Source organism: Rattus rattus, chromosome 7 (genome assembly GCF_011064425.1).
Source record: "Rattus rattus isolate New Zealand chromosome 7, Rrattus_CSIRO_v1, whole genome shotgun sequence".
Lineage (NCBI taxonomy): Eukaryota > Metazoa > Chordata > Mammalia > Rodentia > Muridae > Rattus > Rattus rattus.
The window spans coordinates 37,748,058-37,774,161 of NC_046160.1; the positions used below are offsets into that span (position 1 = coordinate 37,748,058).

The 26,104-nt window shown below is 48.3% G+C and overlaps 1 protein-coding gene across 1 annotated transcript in view; it reads left to right on the plus strand.

The window, feature by feature from the left end:
• Nucleotides 1-26,104, plus strand: part of Asap2 (ArfGAP with SH3 domain, ankyrin repeat and PH domain 2) — a 160,813-nt gene that overhangs the window by 97,253 nt on the left and 37,456 nt on the right. Inside the window, exons 8-16 of the mRNA XM_032909094.1 lie at nt 1,978-2,063; nt 7,716-7,791; nt 8,034-8,120; nt 9,308-9,316; nt 12,750-12,853; nt 12,968-13,037; nt 17,872-17,959; nt 23,343-23,391; nt 23,479-23,645. Coding sequence (XP_032764985.1) covers nt 1,978-2,063; nt 7,716-7,791; nt 8,034-8,120; nt 9,308-9,316; nt 12,750-12,853; nt 12,968-13,037; nt 17,872-17,959; nt 23,343-23,391; nt 23,479-23,645 — 736 coding nt within the window. The remainder of the gene's footprint in view (nt 1-1,977; nt 2,064-7,715; nt 7,792-8,033; nt 8,121-9,307; nt 9,317-12,749; nt 12,854-12,967; nt 13,038-17,871; nt 17,960-23,342; nt 23,392-23,478; nt 23,646-26,104) is intronic.

Below are 26,104 nucleotides of genomic sequence, written 5' to 3' on the forward strand. Positions count from 1 at the left end.
GCCTCCAGATAGACCTGCATGTATGACAGTGTGTGCTTGTGCGACAGATGAGAATCTCTTTTCTGTTTTTTGTTTTGTTTTGTTTTCGTTTTCTTAAGTAGAAGAGAGGACTTGAAGAATGTCCTCCCTGACCTCCCATCCTTTCTCACAGGAGTTGGCTAGGATACTTAATTCTTGGATGTTTTTAAGACTCTTTTTTTTTTTTCTTTTTTTTCTGGAGCTGGGGACCGAACCCAGGGCCTTGCACTTGCTAGGCAAGCGCTCTACCACTGAGCTAAATCCCCAACCCCTTGTTTTTAAGACTCTTAGTGCGCCTGTGGAATTGGTGAGAGGGAGGAGTGAAGATCCAGCCAGCCAGCATTCATGCAGCCCCTGGGATCACAGCATCCCTGGTACCCAGTTCTCGGACATCACTCGCCTCAGGTTCTTGCTTCCTGTGGCCTATGTCTTAGAGGAGGGCAGAAAGGGAGCCGACCCCAGCGGTCCTTATCAAGATCACAGACCACTGAGCATGAAGGCCTTTGTGTTTCTGTGCCTTACTGTGAATGAAAATGGCCCCGTCTCTCCCTGGGCTCTGCATCAGTGTAATTCTGGCCCAGTGCCACCTGTTACACCCTCTTAAACCGGGCACTATTTAAAAAAAAAAAAAAAAGCCATTGTAAACCTTCCTTCCTACTCATCTCTGTACGCTTGTCTCTTAGAAGAAGTTCCGGTAAGTAGAATTTCTAGGTCAAAGAGTGTGCACATTTTAAGTCTTGATTCGTTGCCAAGCATTTTACTTAACTATTGTATCATTTTGGCCCATGGCCAGACATCCAATTAACAGCAAATAACTATCAAAAAGGAAGGAGAAGAGAACTCATAGGCAGTTCTTACAGAAAGGAGAAAATTGGTCGTTATGGTTTCGGAATGGCTTCCTGTCCCCTCCCTGGCTTGCACAGCTGGGAGAGTTCCTGGACTTGGGCTAATCCTGAGAGACAGCTGGGAACTCATGAGGTCCAGCTCAGGTTAGCAGGTTTTCCTGGGCCATCCTGTCCTGAAGATGAAGCGTGCTCAGAATTCTTATACCACAGCCTGACAGGGGGGTTTATAGAGCCCTTGTTCTGTATACTTTCAAGAAGGGACAGGTTCATTTCATAATGCCTGCTAAGTGGCCCTTCCTTAGTGGATTCTCCAGGTTAGAAGTGACTTTGATACAATTTAATTTAAAGTTCACCTTTTTAGCTCTCATGTTTAGGGGAGGTGCTTTGGGTCAGCAACACGGTAACAAAGTCCCAGCTACTGGACTGTAGCAGTTGGTATTAAGACAAAGAAAGGAACTTGAAGCTGGGGGAGGTGACACATGCCATTGATCTCAGGACAGCCAGGAGTACGCAGAAAGACAGTATCTCAAATGAAACAAAATGGACCTGGGAAGAAGAAAAGCGTGTGTAGGAAGATCCGAGATGGTTAGAAACGCCCATTTGTTCTGGGTGTCCTCCTCCCAGGCAACCAGAGGAAGCTTATCCTGGCTGGCTGTGGTAGAATATCTAGTTAGGAGATAAGGTTCTTAAACACTGGATTACCTGGCTGTCATAACCATTGAGTCACGCATACAGAAGGTACCCGGCCTCGGTCTACCACAAGCCCTGCCCAGTCTACAAGCTGTTAAAGATGTCAAGAGAGAGTAGGTCTAGAACAGGGGGTGTGGCTCGGTTGGTAGCATGGTCTGCACATCGTATACACGAATCCCTGGGGTCAGGCTCTAGCCCCTCGGATAAGACAGGTGTGGTATTGCACACCTGTAATCTCAGCACTCGGGAGGCAGAAGCAAGAGAATGAGAAAGTCAAGGCCTTCCTTGACTGTATCACACGCAAGTTCAAGGCTAGCCTAGGCTACTGGAGTCCCTGGTTCAAAAGACATCCCCAGTGTCTTCAGAAGCTCACGCTAAGCTCCTATCTGTTCTTCTCTCACATCCTTTCCGTCCTTCTCCACAGTACCTGCTGAAGGTCAATGAAATCAAGGTGAAAAAGGGAGTGGATTTGCTTCAGAATCTGATCAAGTACTTCCACGCCCAGTGCAAGTAAGTGTCCCTTCTTTATGGCTTCTTTTCCAATGTTGCTCCCTGGACGACAGCATGTGGGGGGGACCAGGCCCAATCCCCAGAACTGCAGAGAAAAGAGAAGGAAAAGAAGAAGTTATCACGGGCTGGGGCTGGAGACATAGGTGTGTTTGTAGACTGTTTGCCTAGTGTGTGGGGTGGATATGGTAGGGGCATGGTGGTGTCTTGAGTTTAATTCCCACACTACATAAACCAATGTGATGGCCCACACCCATAGTTCAGGTGCTCCTAGGAGGCAGAGGCAGGGGATTAAGGTCATCCTTGGCTAAATAGAGACCAGCCTGGGCTACATGAGACCCTGTCAATGGATGAATGAATTTGAATGAGTGAGTGAGTGAATGAATGAATTAGTGAATGAGTTACCATTGAAGGAAAGAAGTGCTCAGGATACAACATAGATGAACCTGGACCTTGTAGAGGGATGGAAGCCAGAGACACAAGACCACATCGCATGACTGCATTTGCCAAGTCAGGGGTTAAAGCACATTTATAGACAGAAAGCAGCTTAGCAGTTACCATAGAAAAGGAAGAGATGGGACCTGGCTGTTCATGGGTATGCACTTGTCTTTGGAGGTAACAGAAACGTTCTGGAATTGTGCTGGTTGTTCAGCCCCGTCAGTCTTCTGAAACCCACCTCCATGTACACTTAGAAAAAAACCCATCTTATGGCTTGAGACTCGTGTCTCAATAAAAAAATAAAAGTATATATACAGTATTTAAACGTTGACAGTAATCGTCATATACGTAATTTTTCTGTCTGACTTGCTTGATCTGACACATGACCTCGGAGGTTTTTGTTGTTTTCGAAAGAGTAGGGAAATGGGGTTAATTTGATGTATTATCTTATTATATGAAAGCAGTACCTTTCATAAACTGCTGGATCTAGAATGTCAATAGGAAAGAAAGAAATGCTTTGTGTTCTAGATTCTTAGCTTTGCTCTCTGGATGTCAGCCCTCCACACGGTTCTGTTTCTGTCCCAGGCCCCTGAGCACTGGTGTAAGCACACACCCATGGCTCCTTTACTCACTGGCCCAGCAGTCTTTGATGGAGTTCCTGCTACATCAGGCTCCGTGCAAGGCGCTGAGTTAAAGGGATGTGGTTGGGGAGATGGACTTAGGAATCGAATGTTTGCCAAACTGTTCTGAAGACTGGAGAGATGGCTCAGCGGCTAAGAGCGCTGGCTGCTCTTCCAGAGGATTCAGGCTGGACTGCTAGTGCCTACCTAACAGCTCACATCCATCTATAACTCCAGTTTCCGGAGATCCAACTCCTCTGACTTCTGAGGACTCCTGCAGGCATGTGATACACATGCATACACTCAGGCACACACATGTACTCATGACGCTAAACACATAAATTTTTAATAAAAGAGCAGCCTCGGACAGTGGACTGTCAGAGATGAAGTAGCCTGGCTGGACTGGTCACAGCTGGAGTGGAGAGTGTGAAGGCTCAAGTTGCCACAGCCATTTGCTTACCTCCCCCTGAATGGGCTTTGCCTGGTATCACTGCCCACACCTTGTTGCTTTCCTAGGGTGTCAGCACACGTGTCTTGGTTTCTCCTGGACTCAGTCCTGGCAGCAGCCCTGATGGGTTCTTGCCTCTGTGTGCCTCCCAGATGGCTCTTCATTCATTCCCATGTCCAGGGCTGCTACGTGGACCAGGCACATACGTGTACGCAGCAAGCTCATGTGCTCACCCTGGTGTGCCTGTGGTGACTTAGCCTCCCTACAGCTATGGTCAGGGGGAGCATGTGCTGGGAAGATTGGCCCAGCGTCAGGAGGACCTGGAATTTCTAGAATGTTTAAGGTGGTTTCCCTGACAGACTCAAGGCAATGACTGTTGAGCAGATCAGCTGTTCTGCCCTCCCTGTAACCCGGCTGCCAGTCTACGTAGGAAGTGGGTCGCTTCCTTGCTGAGTTTTTATTTTTAGGAAGAAGTTATTCTCAGATTTCCTTTTTCTTCTTTATTTTGCACAAACTAATCAGTTGGGTAGCAACAGGCCACTTGTGGAAAGTGAATTACTTGGCCTTTTATGGCCATGAGCTTAAAAAACCTTCTAAAATATGAATCTTCCTGCTTCCTCCTTGGATGAGTACTAGCGCATGGGCGTGTGTGGGGGCTGTGTCCTCACATTGGTTAATTCATACATGGGGAGAGAAAACGAAGCCCAAGAAACTTGGCTCTCAGACCCTGTGAACCTGAGGCCGCATGTACGGTTCTGCATGTTGTAAAGTCCTTCATGTTCCCTCCTCAGGTATCCGGGTCCCTAGCCTCCCAGCTTCCTCACCACAGCTGTCTTCGGCGAGTGTGAGAAGTGTCTGTGTGGTATCCGGCTCCTTAGGACAACTTCCATGCACCTTACTTAATTTTGCTTCTTAAATTCATTTTTGCTTGTTAACATTTTTTTTAGCGGCTTTTTGACATGTTTTGAAGAATACATCATGGCTTTTTATTCCATGTAAAGAGGGCACCTGCATCCCTGGAACAGCTGAAGGGGAGGATGCTGTTTTGTAATAGAATCTAGAAGTAGGGCAGCCTTTGAAGCAGTAACTCTAAGGAGGCGGCCGCTCTCAGGTGGAAAGGTGTGTTAAACTGCCTTGTGCTTTGAGTGCTTACTGCTCAGCGCCATCATGGCCAGCTGTACTTGATGGACCTGAGGTATTGCGTTGGTGAGACTTGGGAACCGGAGCTCTGGAGGGGTTTACTTTCATGCCAGGAAAGGTGGGTGCTACTGGCAGATCCTCAACAGATGAGGTACCCATCTGGGGTGATGGTGGTAGTGTGAGTGAGTGTGAAAGGCTTGTCTACAGTGTGCAAGGTCCAGGAGAGGACCGGAGATTGCATCTAAATAGTTCTGTTTCCAGGGCTTGAAAGTCTGGTTGAACCGGCTAGAAAGTGTCTAATAGGCCAGAGAACAAAGTCCAGCTTGATAGCACTGATGATAAATGCTCTTTGACTGGAGGAAAATGCTTGACTAGGAAAAATGCTAATTAACTTTAGGGGAAGATTCGCAGGGACACCCACCTACGAGTGTCCCGGTGACACGGAGGTCACCGAAGCAGCCATCCTGAGAGCCTCTGTGCTTTGAAGCTGCTATCCAGGCCTGGCATCTTCCAGATGGGAGTTTTGAAAGGGGTGGGGTGGGCATTATAGGTAGATTTGTAAATATATCAAGGCTATGACAAAGATGAGATCTATATTTTTAGCCCAAGTTTTATGGCTCTTCTGAGTGCACTCTCCAGGAAACATGCGTATGGGTGAGCACCAGGTCTCCAAGCCCTTGGCTCCATGCTTGCTCTCCCCGCCTACCTCAGGGGGAGCTGCCAAGCTCCAGACAATCCTAGGGCTGCACACCCATTCCCTCCCAAGCACCACCATCTTCATGTGTGGTCAGACTTTCTGCTTTTCCTATATTTGCATTCTCTGTCTGTCTGTCTGTCTGTCTGTCTGTCTGTCTGTCTCTCTCTCTCTCTCTCTCTTTAAACATTTATATATTATGTATACATCATACAGCTTTCTGTCTGCATGTATGCACCTGCAGGCCAGAAGAGGGCACCAGATCTGATTATAGATGGTTGTGAGTCACCATGTGGTTGCTAGGAATTGAACTCAGGACCTCTGGAAGAGCAGACAGTGCTCTTAACCTCTGAGCCATCTCTCCAGCCCTGTCTCTTTCTCTCTTATGACCTAACTACACCACCAGAATTTAGAGGTGCTAAGGGAATCATTACATAAAGAAAAACTTTAAACCACAGGGATCACGTGAGTTCACAATGGGAGCAAACCCAGTTTCTGGTTCCTGTAACTCTGTAGTTCTTCAAGATTTCCTTGTCAATTTAGGGGCCCAGACAGAGAGGCAGGGGACCTGGCATTTCTGTCCTTACTCTGGCCACAAACACCTGGACAAACCATTCACTGACACAGGAACTGAATGCTAATCCAGGAGAGTACAGTCTGTTTAGAAAAGAAACACCAGATAAATCAAGAATGTATAGTAACCATGTGCGTCTAAGGAGTGGGGTAAGAACACTCTAGTAGCCTTGCCTCAGTGTGTCCTGAGCTTGCTGTTGTGGTTCATAGCCCACTCTGTCTGTGTGTGTGTGTGTGTGTGTGTGTGTGTGTGTGTGTGTGTGTGTGTGTAGTGTAGTGTATGAGTGTGTGTGCATGTGTGCATGCATGTGTATGCGTGTGTGCATATGCATTTGTGTGTGCATGCCTGTGTGTGCATGCATGTGTATATATATGTATGTGTGCATGCGTGTGTGTATGTAGATGTGTGTGTCCCACCACTAAGTTGAGTTACAGGCCACATTGTTTTTCTCATGACCCTTTGATTTTCGGCACACAGTAGGAAAGAGTCTCATAGGACCACTGGTGAATTTAAAAGGAAAAAAAGAAAAATCACCTACATGAATATTTTATGTGAGACCCAGGTCATTTTCTTCTCAGCTCAGATTTTTATTATTTGTTCTTGAATTTGTGTGTGTGTGGGTATGTGATGCATACGTTTCATGGGGTGACCCCGAGGTCCGAAGATCACTCTGGGAACCAGTCCTCTCCTTCCATAGCCTTTCTTTTTCTGCCGTGATGTGTGTTCCTGGCCAGTTCTCCTGTCTTCACCTCCGTTCTCCCTGTACGAGTGCTGGAATTAGAATGCATACCACATCTGGCTTTTTGTGTTAAGTTTCCCAGGAATGATAGAGTTCTGGTTGTCAGACTTATAAAACAACAGAATTTCCCCAGCCCAGCAGGATGTCTCACTTACCTTTCTTGTGGTAAAATAGCCTATAAAAGCATGTTAAGGAAGGAGGCTCACAGTGTGAGTGTAGCCTACCAAAAGGAAGGTCACGGTAACGGGGGAGATGGGGTATCAGAAAGCTTTGGCTTACTGCCTCCTTTTAATTCAGTCTGGGCCCCCAGCTCATGGGATGGCATCCCCAATGTTCACATTGGTCTTTCTTGCTTCCTCTCTGGAAATGCCCTTGCACGCAGACCCACATGTGAGTCTCTCAGGTCCTAAATCCAGTCAGGTTGATGTAAGATTGGCCAGCATGCTTCGGGGCTGTGCTGAAGACCAGCAGCTTGGCAACATTTCCTGAGTCCTTTGTCTTAAGTGAACTCATGGGCATCAGTCCCTATCCGTAGGAGATTGCTTTTGCTTTCTAACCTTTAGACCCCACCATGATTTTCTGCTGTGCGGATGGAGCCCGGCCATTCATGTGTGTCAAAGTTGCCTGGTTTCTCTCCTGTACTCTCCCACTTAACTGTTTCCCGTTGCGGGAATTCTCTAGTACATACTCCAGCCTGTATCCCATGGAGTTTTGGCCTCAAAGCCCTCACTGCCACTGTCAGGAGAGTCTAGTTTCCACTTATTAACTGGAAAACCAGGTCTCCTGTTATGTGGGTCGAAAAAAAAAGTCACAAATGCTCGGGATTTATAATTCATTTTCTGTTCATTTACAGCTTTGTCGTTTTATTCTGGTTTTTGCCGGATCGTTTCTGTTCCCCCAGGCATCACATCCTGTCCAGCCGCCTTTCTTTCAACAGCTCTTGTCTCTTAACAGCCGTCTTCTCCCTTGTGACATGCAGCCTCTGCCTTTTCTTTCCCCCAGTTTTTTCCAGGATGGATTGAAAGCAGTAGAAAGCCTCAAGCCTTCCATCGAGACGCTCTCCACGGACCTCCACACGGTGAGTAGCCGCCTCTGTGCCGCTTTACCACACTTTGAGCTGGTAGCACATTCAGGCCCAGGTCTGTAACCCTGTGCAATGCACACTGTGCTGTCCAGAAACGACTGGCGCTGCTGGAGCAGCACTGAGGGGGTGGTGTGGGCAGGCCACTCCCGTGCAAGCTTGTGTGTGGTGACACCACGATCTGCCACGTCTAAGATGCACCCTGGTTTTACTTTTCTCTGCTTTGCTTGCTTTTAAAGATCAAACAGGCCCAGGATGAGGAGCGACGACAGCTGATACAACTTCGAGATATTTTGAAATCAGCCTTACAGGTTGAACAGAAAGAGGTGAGGGGATTTAAGATTGAAGGATCACAGTCTCCGCCCCCTACTTCCACCGATGCCTTAGAGGTTTTGGGCTGAGGAATATGACATCTGTATCTACCAGGGGCTCACAGGACCATGTCTATCAGCCCTGAAATGGCTTTGGGGGTTTTTAAAGTTTAGTTTTATAAGGATGTCTGTTTTAAGAGCGTGACTTCCAGGAGCAGCGGCTACTGTGAACCTGAGTGGCCAGGTGTGGTACTTTCTTGTTCTGCCAGATTCTGGTAGTTCCGTTATTTCATGCGTGCCCTAAGTTTTAGCTCTGGACTGTGAGTTCCCTGTCGTGCTGTGTGTGAACTCTCCCCCTCCGTGTGAACTTCACCTTACGTGAACTCCCCTGTGGGAACTTCCTCTGGTCTATGGAGTAGGGGTAGAACAGATCCCCTTAAAGCCCAAGAGTGTTTTATCTGTGAGGAATTAGGCTGCATCTAGAGGCACATACCTGTCATCCCAGCACTTGGAAGGCTGAGGCAGGAGGACCACCATGAGTTTGAGGCCAGCTGCTGCTGCTGCATAGTGAGTTCCAGGCCAGGGTGACCTATATCATGATGTCTTGTATAAAAATAAAAGACGGAGAGAGAGCCGGGACGACGGCTCAGAGGGCGAAAGCCCTCAGCACGCAAACTTAATACCCGAATTCAGCTCCCAGATGCTGCCATGGAAGGAGAGAACCAGCATGAGGACACCTGTCATGGCACTTGCATGGCTACTCTCACAGATGCGCACACGCGCGTGTGCACACACACACACACACACACACAGCAGCAGCAGCAGCAGCAGCAGCAGCAGCAGCAGCAGCAGCAGCAGCAGCAATATGGCTCCACTCTAGTGGCCAAGTCATCTGTGGTTCTTCTCCATTCCTTTAGAATGGTGATATCTTGTGTCCCCCACACTTCACTAAGTGATAACAATGTGGCTTTGGTATTAAAATGAGTAACTTTGTCTCTAGTTCATTGTTGAGGTTAGCCCTGAACTCACAGGCTCAAATGATCCTCCTGCCTCAGCCTCTGAGTACTGGGATGTAGTGAGAAGTTAATGTAAGTCCTCTTCCCTTTCAGTAGACTTAAGTCACTGCTTAACAAAACAGTTCTTAGACTGTAACTAAATCTTGTTGTTTTTCTCCTAAATGCATTTACCTTTTGTGACCGAAGTCTAGGAGAGTAAGTACCCGGTATTTTCAAAAATTGCAGAATTTTGCATGTTTTGGTCATAGCTATTTCTTCATACATCTTAGTGGCTGGTTCATTTCAACCGTTAATGTCTCCACTTTCACTGTTATAGATGATTTTACTGTAAAGGTGATACAATTTGGACGCGCAAGGCAAGGGTAATGGAAAATTTCCAAGTTTAGATTAGACTTCTTCTGCCATGTTTTCCGAGAATGGAGCCGCTCCCCCACCCCCCACCCCCCGCCCCCCCCTGCCCCTGTCCTCCTGCAGGGCTGAATTCTGCAAACCCTTCTAGTCCATCCCCAGCCCTGTCTCAGTGGACGGCCTCCGAGCGCCCTCTCCATAGTGCTGCTTTGCTAGAGGCCGCTCACAGCGTGGTGACCTTGTCCTAGTCCAGAAAGCGCAGGTCTGGTGACTTGAGACCACAGCCTCACAGTAAGTAGTAGAGGCAGACTGCGTGTCATCGAGGTGGCTGCTCTCTAGAGCGCTGGCGTGAACGGTGGAGAGCGGTTTCTGTCTGAGGAGGCTCTAACCCTGGAAGAAATGACGCAGTTTATGAGGCGTGGCTGGGTTGGCAGCCACAGGGGCACAGAGACTGTGGTGGGTCAGGCTGTGCAGAGTTTGAAGTCTGAGGAAATTGGCTTCACCAGAGAGCAGTTACTGACAGGGACTAATTCATTTCTTCAGCTGAGAGCTTCTAGATGCGGTAGAGAACCAGAGAGGCCGTGTTCTGTGCTCACCCTCAGTGTTGTAATGGGCAACTCGGCTGCTGTCCATCTCCAGTGCATCCTGCTACACTTCAGTCCTCCCCGTTGGCCTCTTCTCTCCCCTACAACTTGCTTCTCCCACTCTTCTTGTTTTTAAAAAACAAAAAAACAAACTATTTATTGTGTGTATGTGAGTGTACTGTAGCTGTCTTCAGACACACCAGAAGAGGGCATCGGATCCCATCACAGATGGTTGTGAGCCTGTGCCTGCTGGGAATTGAACTCAGAACTCCTAGAAGAGCAGTCAGTGCTCTTAACCGCTGAGCCATCTCTCTCTTGCTCAAGTCTGCCCTCCTATTATAGGCCCAGGACTCTTGGGCTGTTTGGTTTCCCAGTCACAGGTCATACCTGCATCACTGTTCCTCTTCTAGCCCCTCCTCCCTGCCTCAGTGTGAGCATTACAGGTGTGTACCACGCACGCAGCTCAGATGAGCCTTTGATGGGCTTAATTTTAGTCTCCCAAAAGAGTCATAAGCAAGGGAGTATTTCTCCCTTCCCCTCCACTGTGTTTGTTCCTTACAATGTAGAAAGCTAGTTTGCTCTGGCTATTCTGAGACTTAAAGTACTATCCTTTAGGGAGAGTGGGAGACCTGAGGCTACCCCCCTATGAGGAGCATAAAGTCAGCACCAGGCATTGGCATTCATGGGTCCAGTATCAGGTGTATAGCAAGACTTAACAGCATTACACATAAGCAGCACTCTCCACATACATCAGTGCTCTCTGCATCAGAGTCCCAGCTGCCTTTTTTGCAGAAATTAACAAGCTGACTCTGAAATTTATACAGAAGTGCAGAAGGATTCAGACTATCCAAAGCAATCATGAAAGGGGGCAAGGTTGGAGGACTCGCACGTCCTGACTTCAGAACTGACCACAAAGCTGTAGCAACTGCAGCGCCGTGGTATGTTGGATTGTGGGTGGGTGTGCAAAGGGATGACACAGGGTTGAGTTCAGTCAGAAACCATGTGTTTATGGCCAGTAGACTCCACACCCGTGTGGCCAGGATGGTGAGAAAAGAGTGGTCCGGAGACATCTGTGTCCGCATCAGAAATGGAGGGAATTTGAAACCCCGCCTCACATCTTAACCTTAAATTAACCCAGAGAGCTGTAAAACTCTCAAAAGACTTATTTATAGCTACAACCTCCATGATCTTAAATTAGGTGGTGGTTTCTTATAGGTATGTATCACCCCCTCAAGTACAAATTACAGAAATATTCCAAACTGGGAAGGGTCCCCAAGGCTTGCTGTCACTTGAAGCTGAAGCCCGTACGGTCAAGCTGGCTCTTCTGCCTCCTGGCTTGGCTCATGTCTCTTCTTCCCTGAGTCATGGTCACAGCTCCTACTGTTGTCTCCTGTCTAATAACGCCCTTGCTTTGAATAGCTATATATATATATAAAAGCGGGCACTTTTGGTCCCTCAGTTCTTGGGTGTTTTTAGTTCTTTGTTGAGTTGGGTTATGTGGATTGTCATATATTAGTCCCTTCATTGTCTGACCACTGCCTTTGCTGTCTTGGGAATGATCAGCTGCTTGACACCTGCAAGGAAGTCGGCCCTAGTCTCTGGTGACTTCCAGTGTGGCTTGATGGAAGGAGCGGTGGTGCTGGACCTGAGCTTCTGTTCTACACTCCGCTCTGGCTTTGAGAGGCTCTGCCCCTTAAACAAACCCCTTAATGTCTTCACATCTCTTGTTTCCTCAGGAAATGTGAACCAGTTTGACAGAATCCACAATAAACAGAAAAGGTCTTAGCACTTGCCTAAGTTGTGAGCTGTTAGTGGGCTCTTCCGGCTTACTCGCCATAGTTCTGCTGGAGTCCAGTGGTGGCTGGTCGCTCCTTGTACTCTTGGTGTGTCATGGGGACCTGCCAGGATTGGCACTGGCCAGGGTTCTGGAGAATTCTCACTGGTTCTTGCCCTGGGAAACTCAAGTAGTAGAGATTGTCATCGGGTGGATGTACCCTGTGAGTCTCAGCAGAGCACATTGATGGCCTCTGTTCGTGTGGCACATGTGGTCAGGGTTGGAGCAGTTAGGAACAGTGCCAGCCCCTCCCACACACTGGTGCACACAACTTGAGGTTGAGAAGACGAGCAGTTGATCAATGCTGTTATGCCCAGGTGTTTACGTATGTGACGGCATCTCTCCTTACACATTTACTGTCTTATTGAGTTGTCCAGGAAAGAAACTGAGGTAGAAAGGCCAAATAGCTTTCTTTTTCTTTTTGCCCAAGTGGCAAGCAGTGATGTTTCTCAAAATACCATGGAATCTTCCTTCTCAAGGCTTCACCACCACAGGATCCCCCCAGTCATTGCCAGGGGCCATATTATAATCCAGCACTTCCAAGGTGGCTCTTTAGTTTAGAAGTACTGATGGGTTGGGGGCGTGGAATGGAAATGCTGGGATGGAATTCAGGGTCGGCCACAGGTGAGGCAATATTCTAACACTCACCTCCCTGACACCACACTAAAAATACTGGTTTTTGACATTCCCTTCTACAGCCTGATGAATGGCCTTTATGAGAGGGGAAGTTTTATAATAATAATAAAATATTTAGGAATATGTTTCTTTTTGTATAGTGCATTTAAAAAAAAACAAAAACAAAAACAAAAAACTGGGACTTAAACAAGATACATTAAAAAGCAGTTTCTTGACCACATTTCAGGACTCACAACTTCGCCAAAGTACAGCGTACAGCTTACATCAACCTCAGGGAAACAAGGAGCACGGGACGGAGAGGAACGGGAACCTCTACAAGAAGAGTGACGGGTAGGTGGCTAGCCGGCCAGGTGCTGAGCCGGACCGCGTGCTGCTTAGCTCCCCTGTTCTGTCTGTCTCCCGTGTTCTTGTCTACACCATCCGATCTCCCCTCTTCTCCTTAAGGATCCGGAAGGTGTGGCAGAAGAGGAAATGTTCCGTTAAAAATGGCTTCCTCACCATCTCCCACGGCACTGTGAGTATCTTTCTAACCATCCGAATTTTGGGAACCTAATCTAGAGGGAAAGGGAATTCTATATCTATCCTATAGAAATTTCGTATACTGCGCCCAACCCTAACCAAGTTTTCCTCCCTTTCTTCCTGTTTATAAAAGCTCACGCAACATAACAGAGCCCTGTATGGGTTTGTGTGAGGATCAAATCAGTTTCCAGTCAGTTTTCAGAGATCAAGAACACTGTCATAGTCCTTTACTCCCTCCACCTGGTGTGACTGGGGCTGGTGCCACTGGTCGGGACTGTCAAGGCCAAGTGGCTGCCCCTTTGTTAAGTGCAGGTGTATAATGCATAATATATAATGTGTGTTTATAATGTACAATACAGCCTCACACTGCATATGTCCCTTGGTCACGAGCATGGGTGATGGCCTGAGCCTCTCTCATCATCCTCCAGTCCCCTTAAGAGGTGTAACAGAAGCACAGATGGGTTTCTTGGACCCAGTAGAAAGGTGTTCACTTAAGATAGGGTCCTAAGAAACTTAACTTATAGAAGGATGTCATGAAAACAAAGATGTCGCTGTGGGAGTTTAGGGATGGATTGTCCCCTTCACTTTTGATGATTCCATTAGAATCACTAGAACTGATTCGAAGCAAGCATTACCCGGTCTCTGCCACCTCTGCCCAGGGCGCTGACTTGGAGGTGTATAGATCATCCATCTTCCCATAACGCACTGCTCCTCACTCCTGGGCCTTTCACTTGGGATCTTGATGTACCATTCTCTCCCTACTGCAGATGCACAGGAATGAGGGGGTGTGACTGCTTCAGACTAGGGGAGTTTAACTATGTATGCATCTTTTAGATGTAGAACGTCAGGCCAGAAAGACGGCTGGATTTTCCTGACAGGTCTCATGCTCTCCGATGTGGTTCATTTTTACAGTGTCCATTAGTCTATTTTAGCTCAGGCATACACTACCTCAGTACAGGAGTCATTGCAGAGGAAAAGCCAAGTTTCCTTTTTTGTAGATAGAACTCCCATGTCACAAGGCATATCTGGGGTCCCTGAGGTGCAGGCCCTCCACTTAAGTCAATAACAGGGCTGTGATCCCTTAGACATGCCTGGTGATTCCTTGCTGGCAATGTAAGTGGCTTCAAGTGAGTTCCAGCTGGCTCTCCAAAGGCATAATAAAAATTCTTTACATTTCAATGTGTTGCCCCAGTTCTGGGGCAGACAGTAGTTATAATTATCTTCGCCCAGATGCTGATGGCTCTTCTTACACAGTGGATATATATTTTTAAAAGCTGTGTGCTTTGAGTTGAAGCCTCTCAAGGAGCCTCCACTTGGGGGGAGGCATCATCTGGCTTTGGCAGCCACTTCCTCCTCTAGCTGTAGGTGGGTCCCGGTGCAGCCTCCACCTAACTGCCCCAGAGGAGCCTGGATAGCTTCGCTTTTCAGCTTCTCTTCAGCTGCCAGGTGTTGCTTTCTCCTCTTACTGTGGGTTGTTTTGTATGCCCTGGTAGTCCGGATCCTAAAGGGTCTCTAGTCCCTGGGCCAAGTAAATGCACTGCAGACGTGAGTGATCCAGGCTGAGAGTGAGGGGTGCACTACTGGAGTGTATGAGTTTTTATCTGTCTCCTGTGTAGCTTGCCCATTTTGCCAGTAGTCCCTGACTCTGCCTCATTGCCAGAAGGAAAGGGGGACAGGTTTCCAAAGGTGGGTCTGAGGAAGTGGGAATCTAAGAGCAGCTCCTGGCACACAGCTGGAGTGGGGTCTGTGGGAAGTGTAAGCTCCTAGGGCTTGCTTGCACTGTGAGGAAGACACCCTCCTGGAAGCCGGCAGCCGCTGGGCAGTGAAATTGCTGCCCTCTTTACTCCCAAAGAGGAGCACAGATGCCGTCTAGGATAGCACTGAGAGAGCCTGCATAGGCGCTGGCACAGCAGGTTTGTTTCTGGCACTGGGACGGTCATTCCTGGGAAAAGAGTTCTTAGTGGGGTCTTCTTGACGGAGTTCACAGCACTGCCACCCTACCAAGGCCTGAGTGCTACATTGTGCTGGAAGAGTTGCCTGCTGCCTAAGAGGGCCCAGTATTTTTGTATGTATGTATGTATGTATGTATGTATGTATGTATGTATGTATGTATGTATGTATGTATGTATGCATGCATGCATGCATGTATGTATTTTTAAGACAAAGTCTTGCTATGTAACTCTGGCTAGTTGGGAGCTCACTGTATAGACTAAGGTAGCCTTGAACTCCTAGAGGTCCCGAGTGCTGGAATTAAAGGCTTGTGCCACCACACCTGGCCAGCCCAACATTCTAAAACATAGTTGTTATTCACTTGGAAGGAAGAGTACAGGTTTGTATTTTAAAGCGTTTTAAGGACTGGAGATACTGGTAAGTGGTAGGCTGTTTACCGTATGTGTATGGGGCCAGGGTTAAATCCCTATGGCCTGAATCAATCAGGAAATCAATCAATCAATCAATCAATGCCTTTTAAAAGCCTGGGGTGTTTAGAAGAAAGTAGAACAGCACGGTCAAGTCGGAGAATCACTAATAACCTGTAACCCTCATGCTGCAAGCTCTAAGGCTGGTAGCATCTTCTTGGTTGCTAGTTTCCTGCTGGCCGCAGGCTGCCTTGGGAAGAAGATGGCACTGCTCTCCTGCTAAATTGAATAATGACTTTTTTTTCCCCCCAAAATGGCAACAAAGGGGATTTGATGGATAGAACGTTCTCTCATAAATTTCCCTCACACCTTTGTTGGTAATTAATAACCACTTTGTTGGTTATTAGTTGAGTGAGCAAAAAGCCAGGGGTTTTTAAAGTGGAACCTGTAGGAGCTAGTAGTGTTTGAGACGCCTGTTACGTGCCTCTGGGTCCTTCTTGGCTGCCGCCTTTAACACGTAGCTATCTATATTCGTGGCCTCGGATCCCTAGACCAGATGAAGCCCTGGATCCTTCTCTGTGCTTGACTTTCTTCTCCTTCAAGTGATGGTTTGTCTTTGCGGTAATTCAAGGTAGAGAGTGACAGTTGCCACAGCAGGGAAGGAAGGTGACAGACAGAGGTGAGGAGAGAGGAAATGTGTAACTTGTAACTGTGGCTCTTAAATGTATCCTGGTAGCAGCCATGGTTAGCTGCATACGACCTACAAGTGAGCGAGGCAGCCAGCTACCATCCTTGCCTGGATGGGTCGATCACCTCTAGACCCTGCCACATACTGAGTTGCTAATGACAGTTACAGTTCCGTCTTTACTGAAAATGTAGCCACTGGTTAGCTTCCCGTGCTGCAGTGGATGACCCCAAACCTGTGCACATGTGGGCACACTAACTGTACAACCGAAAGTCTGGAGGAGGGAAGGGAAGGTGGTCTGGGGGATATATGCTCATATTTCATTGTGTGCATATATGGAATTCTCTGAAACTTAAAAAATATAAGTGCAGGTGAATTCCCATCTTCTCTGGAAACCATGCCAAAGCCAGGGAAGGTGACAGTAAATGCTCAGTGTGTGGAACCCTGCGTGTTTGTTGGAGCCCTGCTCCCCAACTCCCTGACTCCCTAGATGCTCAGCCCAGGTCATGTGACTTCATTCGTTCATGCTATCTGGGCGCATGCCTTTAATCCCAGCACTTGGGAGGCAGAGGCAGGTAGATCTCTTGAGTTTCAGGCCAGCCTGGTCTACAGAGAGAGTTCAGGGACAGCCAGGGCTACATAAACAAACAAACAAAAACAAGAAGCTCAAAATGGCCGTAACCCACAAGAGTGTTAGACAAACCTGTTCACGTAGTTTGCATTTTCAGATTTCAGATCTTTCATTTGTTTTACATCAAATACAGATTTCACAAGTTGCAAGGATCTGACCCATTTTAATGGTGACTACTACACCCCCACCTCCAGCCCTGTAAAGTTAGTGGCAGGAATCCCCAGGTCTGGGAGCGAAAGAGCATCTGTCAGGCCTGCCCTGCTATGGGTTTAGACATGTCTCTGGATTAATCAGGAATCTAGGTCATGTGTCCTGAAGCCTCTAGTGACCAAGGAGAGCAGAGAGGGAGAATAGTTTAAGACTTAGTATTTATTATTATTTTGTGTGTATGGGTGTTTCGACTGCGTGTTATGTATGTCCCGAGTGCGTACCTGGTACCCACGGAGGTCAGAAGAAGGCATCGGATTTTCTGGAGCTGGAGTTATAAGCTGAGTCACCCAAGTGAGTGATGGAAACCAATCTGTGTTCCTCTGTAAGAGCAACAACTGCTCTTCGTCGGTCGATGAGCCATCTCTCCAGTCCCCTATACTCGCCCCCCCCCCCGCTTTTAATTGAAACCAATAAAATGTATTGCTGTCTTGTGTATGTGGAGTATATTCCGTGAAAACGAGTTGTGTGCCCGTGGTGGTTGGCCTTTAGGATTGTGAATGGCTGCCTGCTCTCATTTTAGATAGCCAAACCAGACAAACAAACAAATGACCACAGACACATGCCCTTTTATGCACATGTGCTGAATGGCTTTCCCTGGAAGTAATGCCTCCACTTTGAAAAGCTCATGAAATGAAGCCGGGTGCTTGCTCAAGCCACCTCAAGGTGTCAAAGCCCTGTGTCTTAGTCTCTTAGCTCTAGAGCATTTTGCCACCAACCTCTACACTGGCCTGGCCCTAGCCCTCTCAGATGGGTTGTATAGACCGCTGTATGTGTCCTGGTAGAGAGCCGCCATGGTGCTGAGGTCCAAGAAGCCCTCCCCACCCCCAGCCTTCCTCTGTGTGTCCCGCCCCTGGAAACCCTCCTGTAAACTAGTAAGAGGTGTCCTCCTGAGGACCGGCTCCCACTTCCCACCGTCCTGCATTTTTTCCCATTTGTTTTTAAACAGGCCAACCGGCCGCCTGCCAAGCTCAACTTGCTAACCTGCCAGGTGAAGACCAACCCCGAGGAGAAGAAGTGCTTCGACCTCATATCACGTAAGCTCTTTCTCAGCCTGTGCAGTGGTCCTTGTACACGTGCCTGGAACTTCAGCCTTCTGACGGTCCTAAGGTGCTCTTAAGGTGGGTGGGTATTATGGCGTAAGCCTGTAAAACCAGCACTCCGAGGGCTGAGACAGGAGGATTATGAGTTTGAGGCCAGTCCAGTGTGCGTCGTGAGACCCTGTTTTCAAGCGACCTGCCTCTTATCTTTCTAGTGCCGATCGGTGGCTTGCTGGTCCTTGGGTTAGAATTGGCCTTTGAAGCCAGCCCTGTTCCATCTGCTCTGTAAACTGAGAGCCACCCTCTCCATTTGAGCCTCAGCTACTCCGTCCGTAAACAGACAGATTGCTCTGGATGAGTCTCACCCTAAAATCCTTTCGCCTGCCTTCTTCGAAGGACAGTTTTGCTGTGTGGAGCTTCTATAATTTATTTGGGAGGTGTTTTAAATGCTGTGTCTGGAGGCCAGTGAGGTGGCTCAGTGGGTTAGAGTCCCTTGGCTGCCAAGCCTGACAACCTGTGTTTGATTCCTCAATCCCATATGGTAGAAGGAGCAAATCTATTCCTGCAGGTGGTCCCCGGACACACACAAGCACACACACACACACAAGCACACACATACACACGCACAAACACACACACATACACACACATATACACATACACACACGCACAGACACACACACATATACACACACACACACACACAGACACACACACACACACACACACACACACACACACACACACACACACACACACACACACACACACACACACACACACACACACACACACACACACACACACACACACACACACACACACACACACACACACACACACACACAAACACAAACACACACACAAACACACACACACACACACATACACACACACACACACACACACACACACACACCATGGTGCACACAAGTCCCCTCCCTACCCAAAACATAAATAAATGTAATGGGGTCTGTTTAAACCTTAAAACAAAAAATGATTAGGTTTTCAATTCAGCCCTTTAACTTCAGGGTTTGTTTTTTTTTTAAGTTGTTTATTTTTTCCCACTACAGAATTTGCATTTTTGCTCCTGTGTATTCCTCCTCTTTGTGGTACACACAAAAGAACTGCCATAACCAGCAATTACAGAAAATGTTTACCCAGAATCTTCCAGAAACAAGGAAGAGGCCCATGACATCTTAAGGAAAATATGATAAATACCTTTTGTCCCCGGTCATTGTGCATGGCATGATTATAGTTCAGGAAAGGGTGGGCCAGTCTTCCCTCTGAAGTGGTGTCACCAGCAATCCAGCACAGCGGTTGAGTTTACACAAAGGAGTAGCCTGTGGGGCCTAGGCTGGTGGTGTGTCCCATCAACCCTGGCATGCCATCCCACGGTCTGATTAATTCTTCTTGACCACATGATTGAGACCTTAGAGCCAGTGTGATGTGATTTAACACAGCGAACCGAGAAGTCTGGTGGTGCCGTCTCCACCACCTGTGTGGCTTGTACCACCTGTCAGAATTCAGTCTGCGGACCCACGGCACTGAGCGGCAGGCAGGGCTGAGCCCGGTGACAGGGGGAACATCTGGGGACTGTCTGTCATTTACGCTGGGCTAGAGAGATTGCTCAGAGGGTTAGAACCCTTGCTGTGCAAGCTGTGGCTGTCCCTCTGACTCCCAATTCTGTGAGGAAAGCAGAGGCAGGATCACTGGGGAGGGAGAAAGGGATGGAGAGGGAGGGAGAGAGACAGACAGAGACAGAGAGACTATGCTGCTCCTGTCTCCTCAGTCTGGTAGGTCCCATGTGTAGCAAACCTTATTCTCAGAATCACATCTATAATGTACAGTGCTAAGCCTTGACTGTATTTTAAAATGTGGCCACTGTTGGGTCACCTGCCTCTAGACTGTAACCAAAGCTTGAGTTAGAGGGAGAAAACATGATGGTGTCATTAGATGTCTGCTGGTGGCCGGAGAAGAGGATTTTCAACCCTTCTTTGAAAAGAAAAAGTAGCCTGTTAGAAAGACGTTACCCTGGGTGTAGGTTCCCCTGGGTACCAGAACAGGGCTTGGTAGGCATCTGAGCTTGGCTGAGGTTTGGGTACCACACTGAGGAAGGTGCAGCATCTCCTCAGCTGTCACCTTCAGAGTGGCTGGTGGGGTCCCAGCAAACACCACAGGTGCAGAAGCCGTTGCTACAGAACCTTTCTCCGGCATGTTCTCAGCTCACCAGGGAGGAGTGCACATAGGGAGGGCACACAGACGCCTGCGAGGTGTGAATCGTTGCATCCTGAGGATGTGGGTGAGGTGACTAGCGTGTGAGTCTGGCTATGCCCGAGGGCATACAGACAGACTTCACCACCAGCCCACTGTTGACCTTGTGGCAGCCCGAGGTGCTCCATGGCTCTTGCTTGACTGCAGCCACCGTTGGTTGTTGTGGCCATGTTGAAAACCTGTCTGACCCACTTCTCCTGCTTGGTCTTTAAGGGGCAAAATTAATTCCAGTCCCACCCACTTTTCAACTCAGCAGATTTTCAGAAGCGCCCGATTCCTCTGGGAACATCTGGTGGGAATGCTTTCTGCAGGGCTGCTGGGGCTTAAGTTCATGTAGAAGGACCTGAAGTTACCAGGTGAAACTGGCTAAAGTTCCCATGTGGCTGCTGTTCTGAGAAGGTGGGAAGTTGGGGGCTGGCTCATTTAGCACCCTGTTCCCTCTGCCCCCTGACGAGCGAAGCGAATGCCGTCAAGTGCCCGTGAGCTTAAACTACCTGAGTTGTTGGGAAATCAAAGATGAACCCAAGGCCAGGCCGGGAGACAACTGGTCAGGGAGAGTCTAGCTGCACCCCAGGAGTCACCCATATCTTCACTCGAGAGGATGACATGCTGGCTGGCTGCCTTGAGCTACTGCCTGCAAGGCCCTCCCCCACTGTTATTCCCATTCTGATCAAATGGGAAATGCCCCTCTGGGGGATCCGTCTGCAGAAAAGCCAGCCCTTTGGGACCTCGTCCAGTCTTGTGCCCTCAGACTGACTCTTGAGCCATTGTCTCTGAGCTGCACAGGCTCCCTAGGACAGAGTTAGAATCATGAGAGAACCTGGCCAGTCTCCCAGGCAGGATGGAGCTCAGAGGGCCTTGGTGGCCTGCCTTTCTACAGCTCCAAATGCTTCTCTTGTGGCAGAAGCTCATGGAAACTGCCCCGTTTTAGGTGGATTTCCAGAGAGCCTGCAGAGAGGGCATTATTGTTTGGACACTTTGTGCAGAATGTCCTCCCATTTCTCCAGTGCCCAGTCGGGTTACTGGCAGAATTAGTCAGCAGATGACGAAGCCACACCCAACCTGGCTGTAAAGTAGCCCAGTGTGGGTCCAGGATACTGACATGCCCTCCAGTCACAGCTTCCTGAGAACACTGAGGTCCACTTGGCAAGCTCCCAGCCTGAACTGTGGACCTGCCCCTCTGGCCCTCTTCCTAGGAGGCTGGATGGGCATATTAGGTACCCAGGAGGAAAAAGTGGCCATGCCACTTTTCTCACTTCAGTCTGGTGCAGCCTGGTGCTTATCTAACTTGAAGTAGTTCTCTTTGCTTCAGGGACAGATGGGACATAGACAAGTGTTGCCTGACTTCCCCTGGCGTTAAGATTTTAAAGAAACAAAACCTCTGCTCTGAACCTCACTTGTGTCTGCACTTGACCCCTCTTGATACTTGGCCCCTACCAGACAGTTCATCAAGAGTCTTTCTCAGACAAGGAGTGAAAACTGCTATTACAAAGCTGTGTCTACCCATTATATTGTGAAGAGCATTTGTTTATGTGTGTGTGTTTGCCTATGTGTTCCTGTGTTCATGCATGCATGTATGTATGTGTGCATATATGCATGTGTGCATATGCGTGTGTATGCATGTATTCCTGTGTGTGTGTGTGTGTGTGTGTGTGTGTGTGTGTGTGTGTGTGTGTGTTTGTGTTCCTATGTGTGCATGCCATTTGGAGACCAGAGGACAACTTGTGAGAATTGGTTCTCTCCTTCTACCACATGGATGCCCAGGATTCAGCTCAAGCTTGGTCTTGGTGGCAAGTGCCCTCTACTGCTGAGTCATCACCCCTGCTTGCATTTAAGATCATAGGTGCTTTACTGGGCCCCAAGAAGAGGAACCACTCCATGCTACTGCCAAAGTTAGACTTCATTTTCTGTACTTTTCAAATTCAGTTTTCTTTTCACCTGATTTTGTTCACAGGCTTTGTGGAAACCCTCCTCCTCTTCTTCCTCTTCCTCCTCCTCCTCCTCTTCCTCCTTCTTCCTCTCTCTCTCTCTCTCTCTCTCTCTCTCTCTTTGTAGATATGTGTGTATGTAGATATTCAGTATAATTTAGCCAGTGTGTATTACTAGAGAAATCCACATTGAGGAAGGGCACAGGCATGGTGCTGTGAAATGATACCCAGAATGCACCAAGTCCCCACTCCTGTCCTTGTCCTGACACTATGAATCCTTCCAGGCCCCATGTTGCCTTTAGATTATATGTAGTCGTGGCTTCTAGGGGTCCAGTTTCTATACTCATCCCTTGCCCATGTTGACCTCTGTATGTTTTGAAGACTGCTGTCCAGAGAAATGTCTGTCAAGCTATGTTTCTCCTGTGTTAGCTCAGGACCTAACTGAGGTTGTACATTTTTGGCAAGAGTAGCACAGAAACTAAGTTGTCCCCTCGTCCCCGCCTCCTGGGAACACAGCCCCTGAGAACACTTGTAAGACACCGGAAGCACCTGATGCACTGTGACACTTCCTATTAGACCATTATTTAACCACATCTTATCGGGCTAGCTGTGCTTGTGACATAGGACTCTCGGGGTGTGGCTTTAGAATTTCTCATAGGGTATTAGTTCTTTTCTAAGGAAGCCAGAAAATGTCTAAGATGGCGCTTTCCTGAAAAGGCTCTTGTTTGCCAGGATAATTATCTGCGCATTTAGTCCTGTCACTCAGGAAGCCGAGGCAGGCAAATCTCTTGGGAGTTCCAAGCTAGCCTGGCCTACATGGGGAGACACTGCCTCAGAAAGTGAAATAGGGAAGGCTCTTATCAAAGGACTTGGACGGTTCCTTTGTGGGGATGGCTCTGTAATGAGAGTGTAGAAATTTTCAGGAAACTGCATCTTTTAGTTGAGAGTGGGGCAGGTTGATAAATTTGCACTACAAAGTCACAGTGACTGAAGTTAGCATACACATGCAAACAGGCAAACCCACACGCACACACACACGCACACACACACACACACACTCATGGCACTGCACAGCCCCCAGGGCTGCTTGGCTTTATATATTAATCTGGTAGAGAGCACACATTGTCCCTGAGGTAAATAAGCCTGCTGCACAGTGACAAGTCTCCCTTGCTACGCAGATGACAGGACGTACCACTTCCAAGCGGAAGACGAACAAGAATGTCAGATGTAAGTTCCGTGGGTGGGGCTGGGACCAGGGGTGGGAGTGGGCGTGTTCACCCCCACTAACACCCCGCACGGCTACCGTTTGCCCAGATGGATGTCTGTGCTGCAGAACAGCAAGGAAGAAGCTCTGAACAACGCGTTTAAGGGTGATGACAACACCGGAGAGAATAACATCGTCCAAGAGCTGACCAAGGAGATCATCTCGGAGGTGCAGAGGATGACGGGCAATGACGTGTGCTGCGACTGTGGGGCACCAGGTGACCCGGGAACCGAGCCCCGACCCCAGCTGTAGGGCACTCAGACTCCAGGGATGCCTGGAATCCACCCATTGATTTTTTTTTTTTTCTTTTCTGCTCTCATTTCAAACCTGAAATTGGTGCTGTCCAGTCTGGGCTCATCCCATTACACAAATGCTTAATGAACTGTGTGCAGAGCGCAATGGGGCGCATGGGTGGGAGATCCCTGCCTGCTGGGCCCAGGGCAGGACCATGGGAAGACACCTGGTGGAGATGAAAAGATTACAGCCACAGCGCCTTTCCGGCCATGAAAACTGAAGTGGGGGTTAGCAGAAGGTCACCGGTCTCACGGGCTCTGAGGACCTGTGAAGGTACAGCAGGCAGTTTTACCTAGGATTTACATCAGCCTGTCTGTCCTACTTAGAGGACCGTTTAACTTCCAGGCACACTCTGTGACCCAGGAAGAGAGCTACCGACTGTCAAGCAACTGAAATGAGCGATGGGTTCCCGCCTAGCTGTCACATCTTGTGTTTGCATTTTGATAGAATTTATCAGGGAGTTTGTGTTAACGTACATAGCACCTTTATGGATACTAGCAATGAGTACCTTAAAGATTGAGGAATTGGCATTTTAATTAAGATTGGAGTCAGGATCTACACAATAGCTTTTCTGAATGCTTGTTTGCTGAGAAAGGTGGCTTTCTGTTTATCTAGTTCTGTGACAGTCTCTATTAAGTCACAGCCACACTAGAGTGGGTAGTTAAGGGCGCTATTAAGTCCCTCGTTCCCTGGGTTTCTATTTGGTCTTGGTTCTCTTAGAAAATATCTTTGCGGAGGCTGGAGAGATAGATAGCTCAGCAGTTAAGAGCACTGACTGCTCTTCTAGTGGTCTTGAGTGTTCAATTCCTAGCAACTACATGGTGGCTCACGACCATCTGTAATGGGATCTGGTGCCCTCTTCTGGTGTGGCTGAACCACACCTACAGTGTACTCATATATACTTAAAATAATTAATTAATTATTTTTTTTAAAAAAAGAAATATCTTTGTAGGAGCAGACGCAGGGAGTAGAGCGCCCAAAAGGATAAGAACAGTGAAGCTCTTAGACGCTTAGAACACCCTCATAAAGAAACACTGCTGACGCCGGGCAGGGGCAGTACATGCTTTAATCCTAGCACTTGGGAGGTAGAGGCATGCGGTTCATTGTGAGTTCAAGGACAGCTAGCAGTAGTAGTAGTGGAAGAGGAGAGGAGAGGAAGGAGGAAGGAAGAAGGGAAGGAAGAAAAGGAGGAGAGAGAAAGGAGAGAGAGAGAGAGAGAGAGAGAGGAGAGAGAGAGAGAGAGAGAGAGAAGTTGCTGTAAAATGCTAAGAAAGCACAGATGGTGTGAAACATGCTATGTTATTTGAATATGCACTGTTCCCCAAAGCAGGGTGTACATAGAATAACTGAGATACCTGCAAACATGGGTGGCAGTAATATTTACTGTTGTGGGTACAGTTAGTGTGCAGGTGTGTGTGTGTGTGTGTGTGTGTGTGTGTGTGTGTGTGTGTGTGCATACATATACTGGGGATTGAATTTAGCGCCTTGCATGTGCTAAGTAAGCACTGTACCTCTGAGCAAACACCCCAGTTCACAATGTGCTTTTAAAGATTAATTTGTTTTTACTTAGAGTTATGTGTATGGGTCCGAGTGAGTTTACCACACGTGTGTAATGCCCAGAGGCCCTCAGATCCCTTGGGACTGGACTTACAGACGTTCGTGGTCACATGGGTGCTGGGCGTGGAACTCTGGACCTGTGCAGGAGCAGCAGGTGCTCTTGTCACAGCCGTCTCTCCATCCTCTCTCCCCAACTCCCACTTTTTAACCACTAGACGGTTCTTAAAGAATTTAACGATGACCTCATGGGCACGGTCACGATGTTTATCTGTGGAGGATTTCAGGGGGCAGGAAGCACTCGGGAGACGTTGTTCTCGAATACGTCTTAATTCCAATGCTTCGTAAACTCAGCATTCGCCTGTCAAGTATTGGCTGGGTCCACATTGCGCACTAAGCACTTGGAAGGATACTTAAACGAGGAAATGAATGTGCCATGTGGGGAAGGTAGAGCTTGAACTCCGGGAGATGAGGACGGCCATGTGCTCTGTACCTGCTAGCAGCATTCCCTGAGCGGTCCGTGAGGTGATAGTATGGAGAGGTACTCTGTTCACAGTGCAGTTGACTATTACCACAGCCCAGACCCTGAGCGCAGCACAGCACGAGCATGGGGCGTGCATTCTGTTACTGTTGGTACCCAGAGATCTGATCCGTCCCCTCAATGCTCTACTTGGGAGGGTCCTGCTCCTCCACTCTGCAGTGACTTGCAGCCACTTGGGTTTGGAAGGATAGGAGTTGGAAGGGGAAGGACACCCCGTCACTGCTTGTGGGTTTGGTGTGATTTTAGATGACCAGAGGTGCCAGCGGTGTCAAGGGTAAAATGCTCCT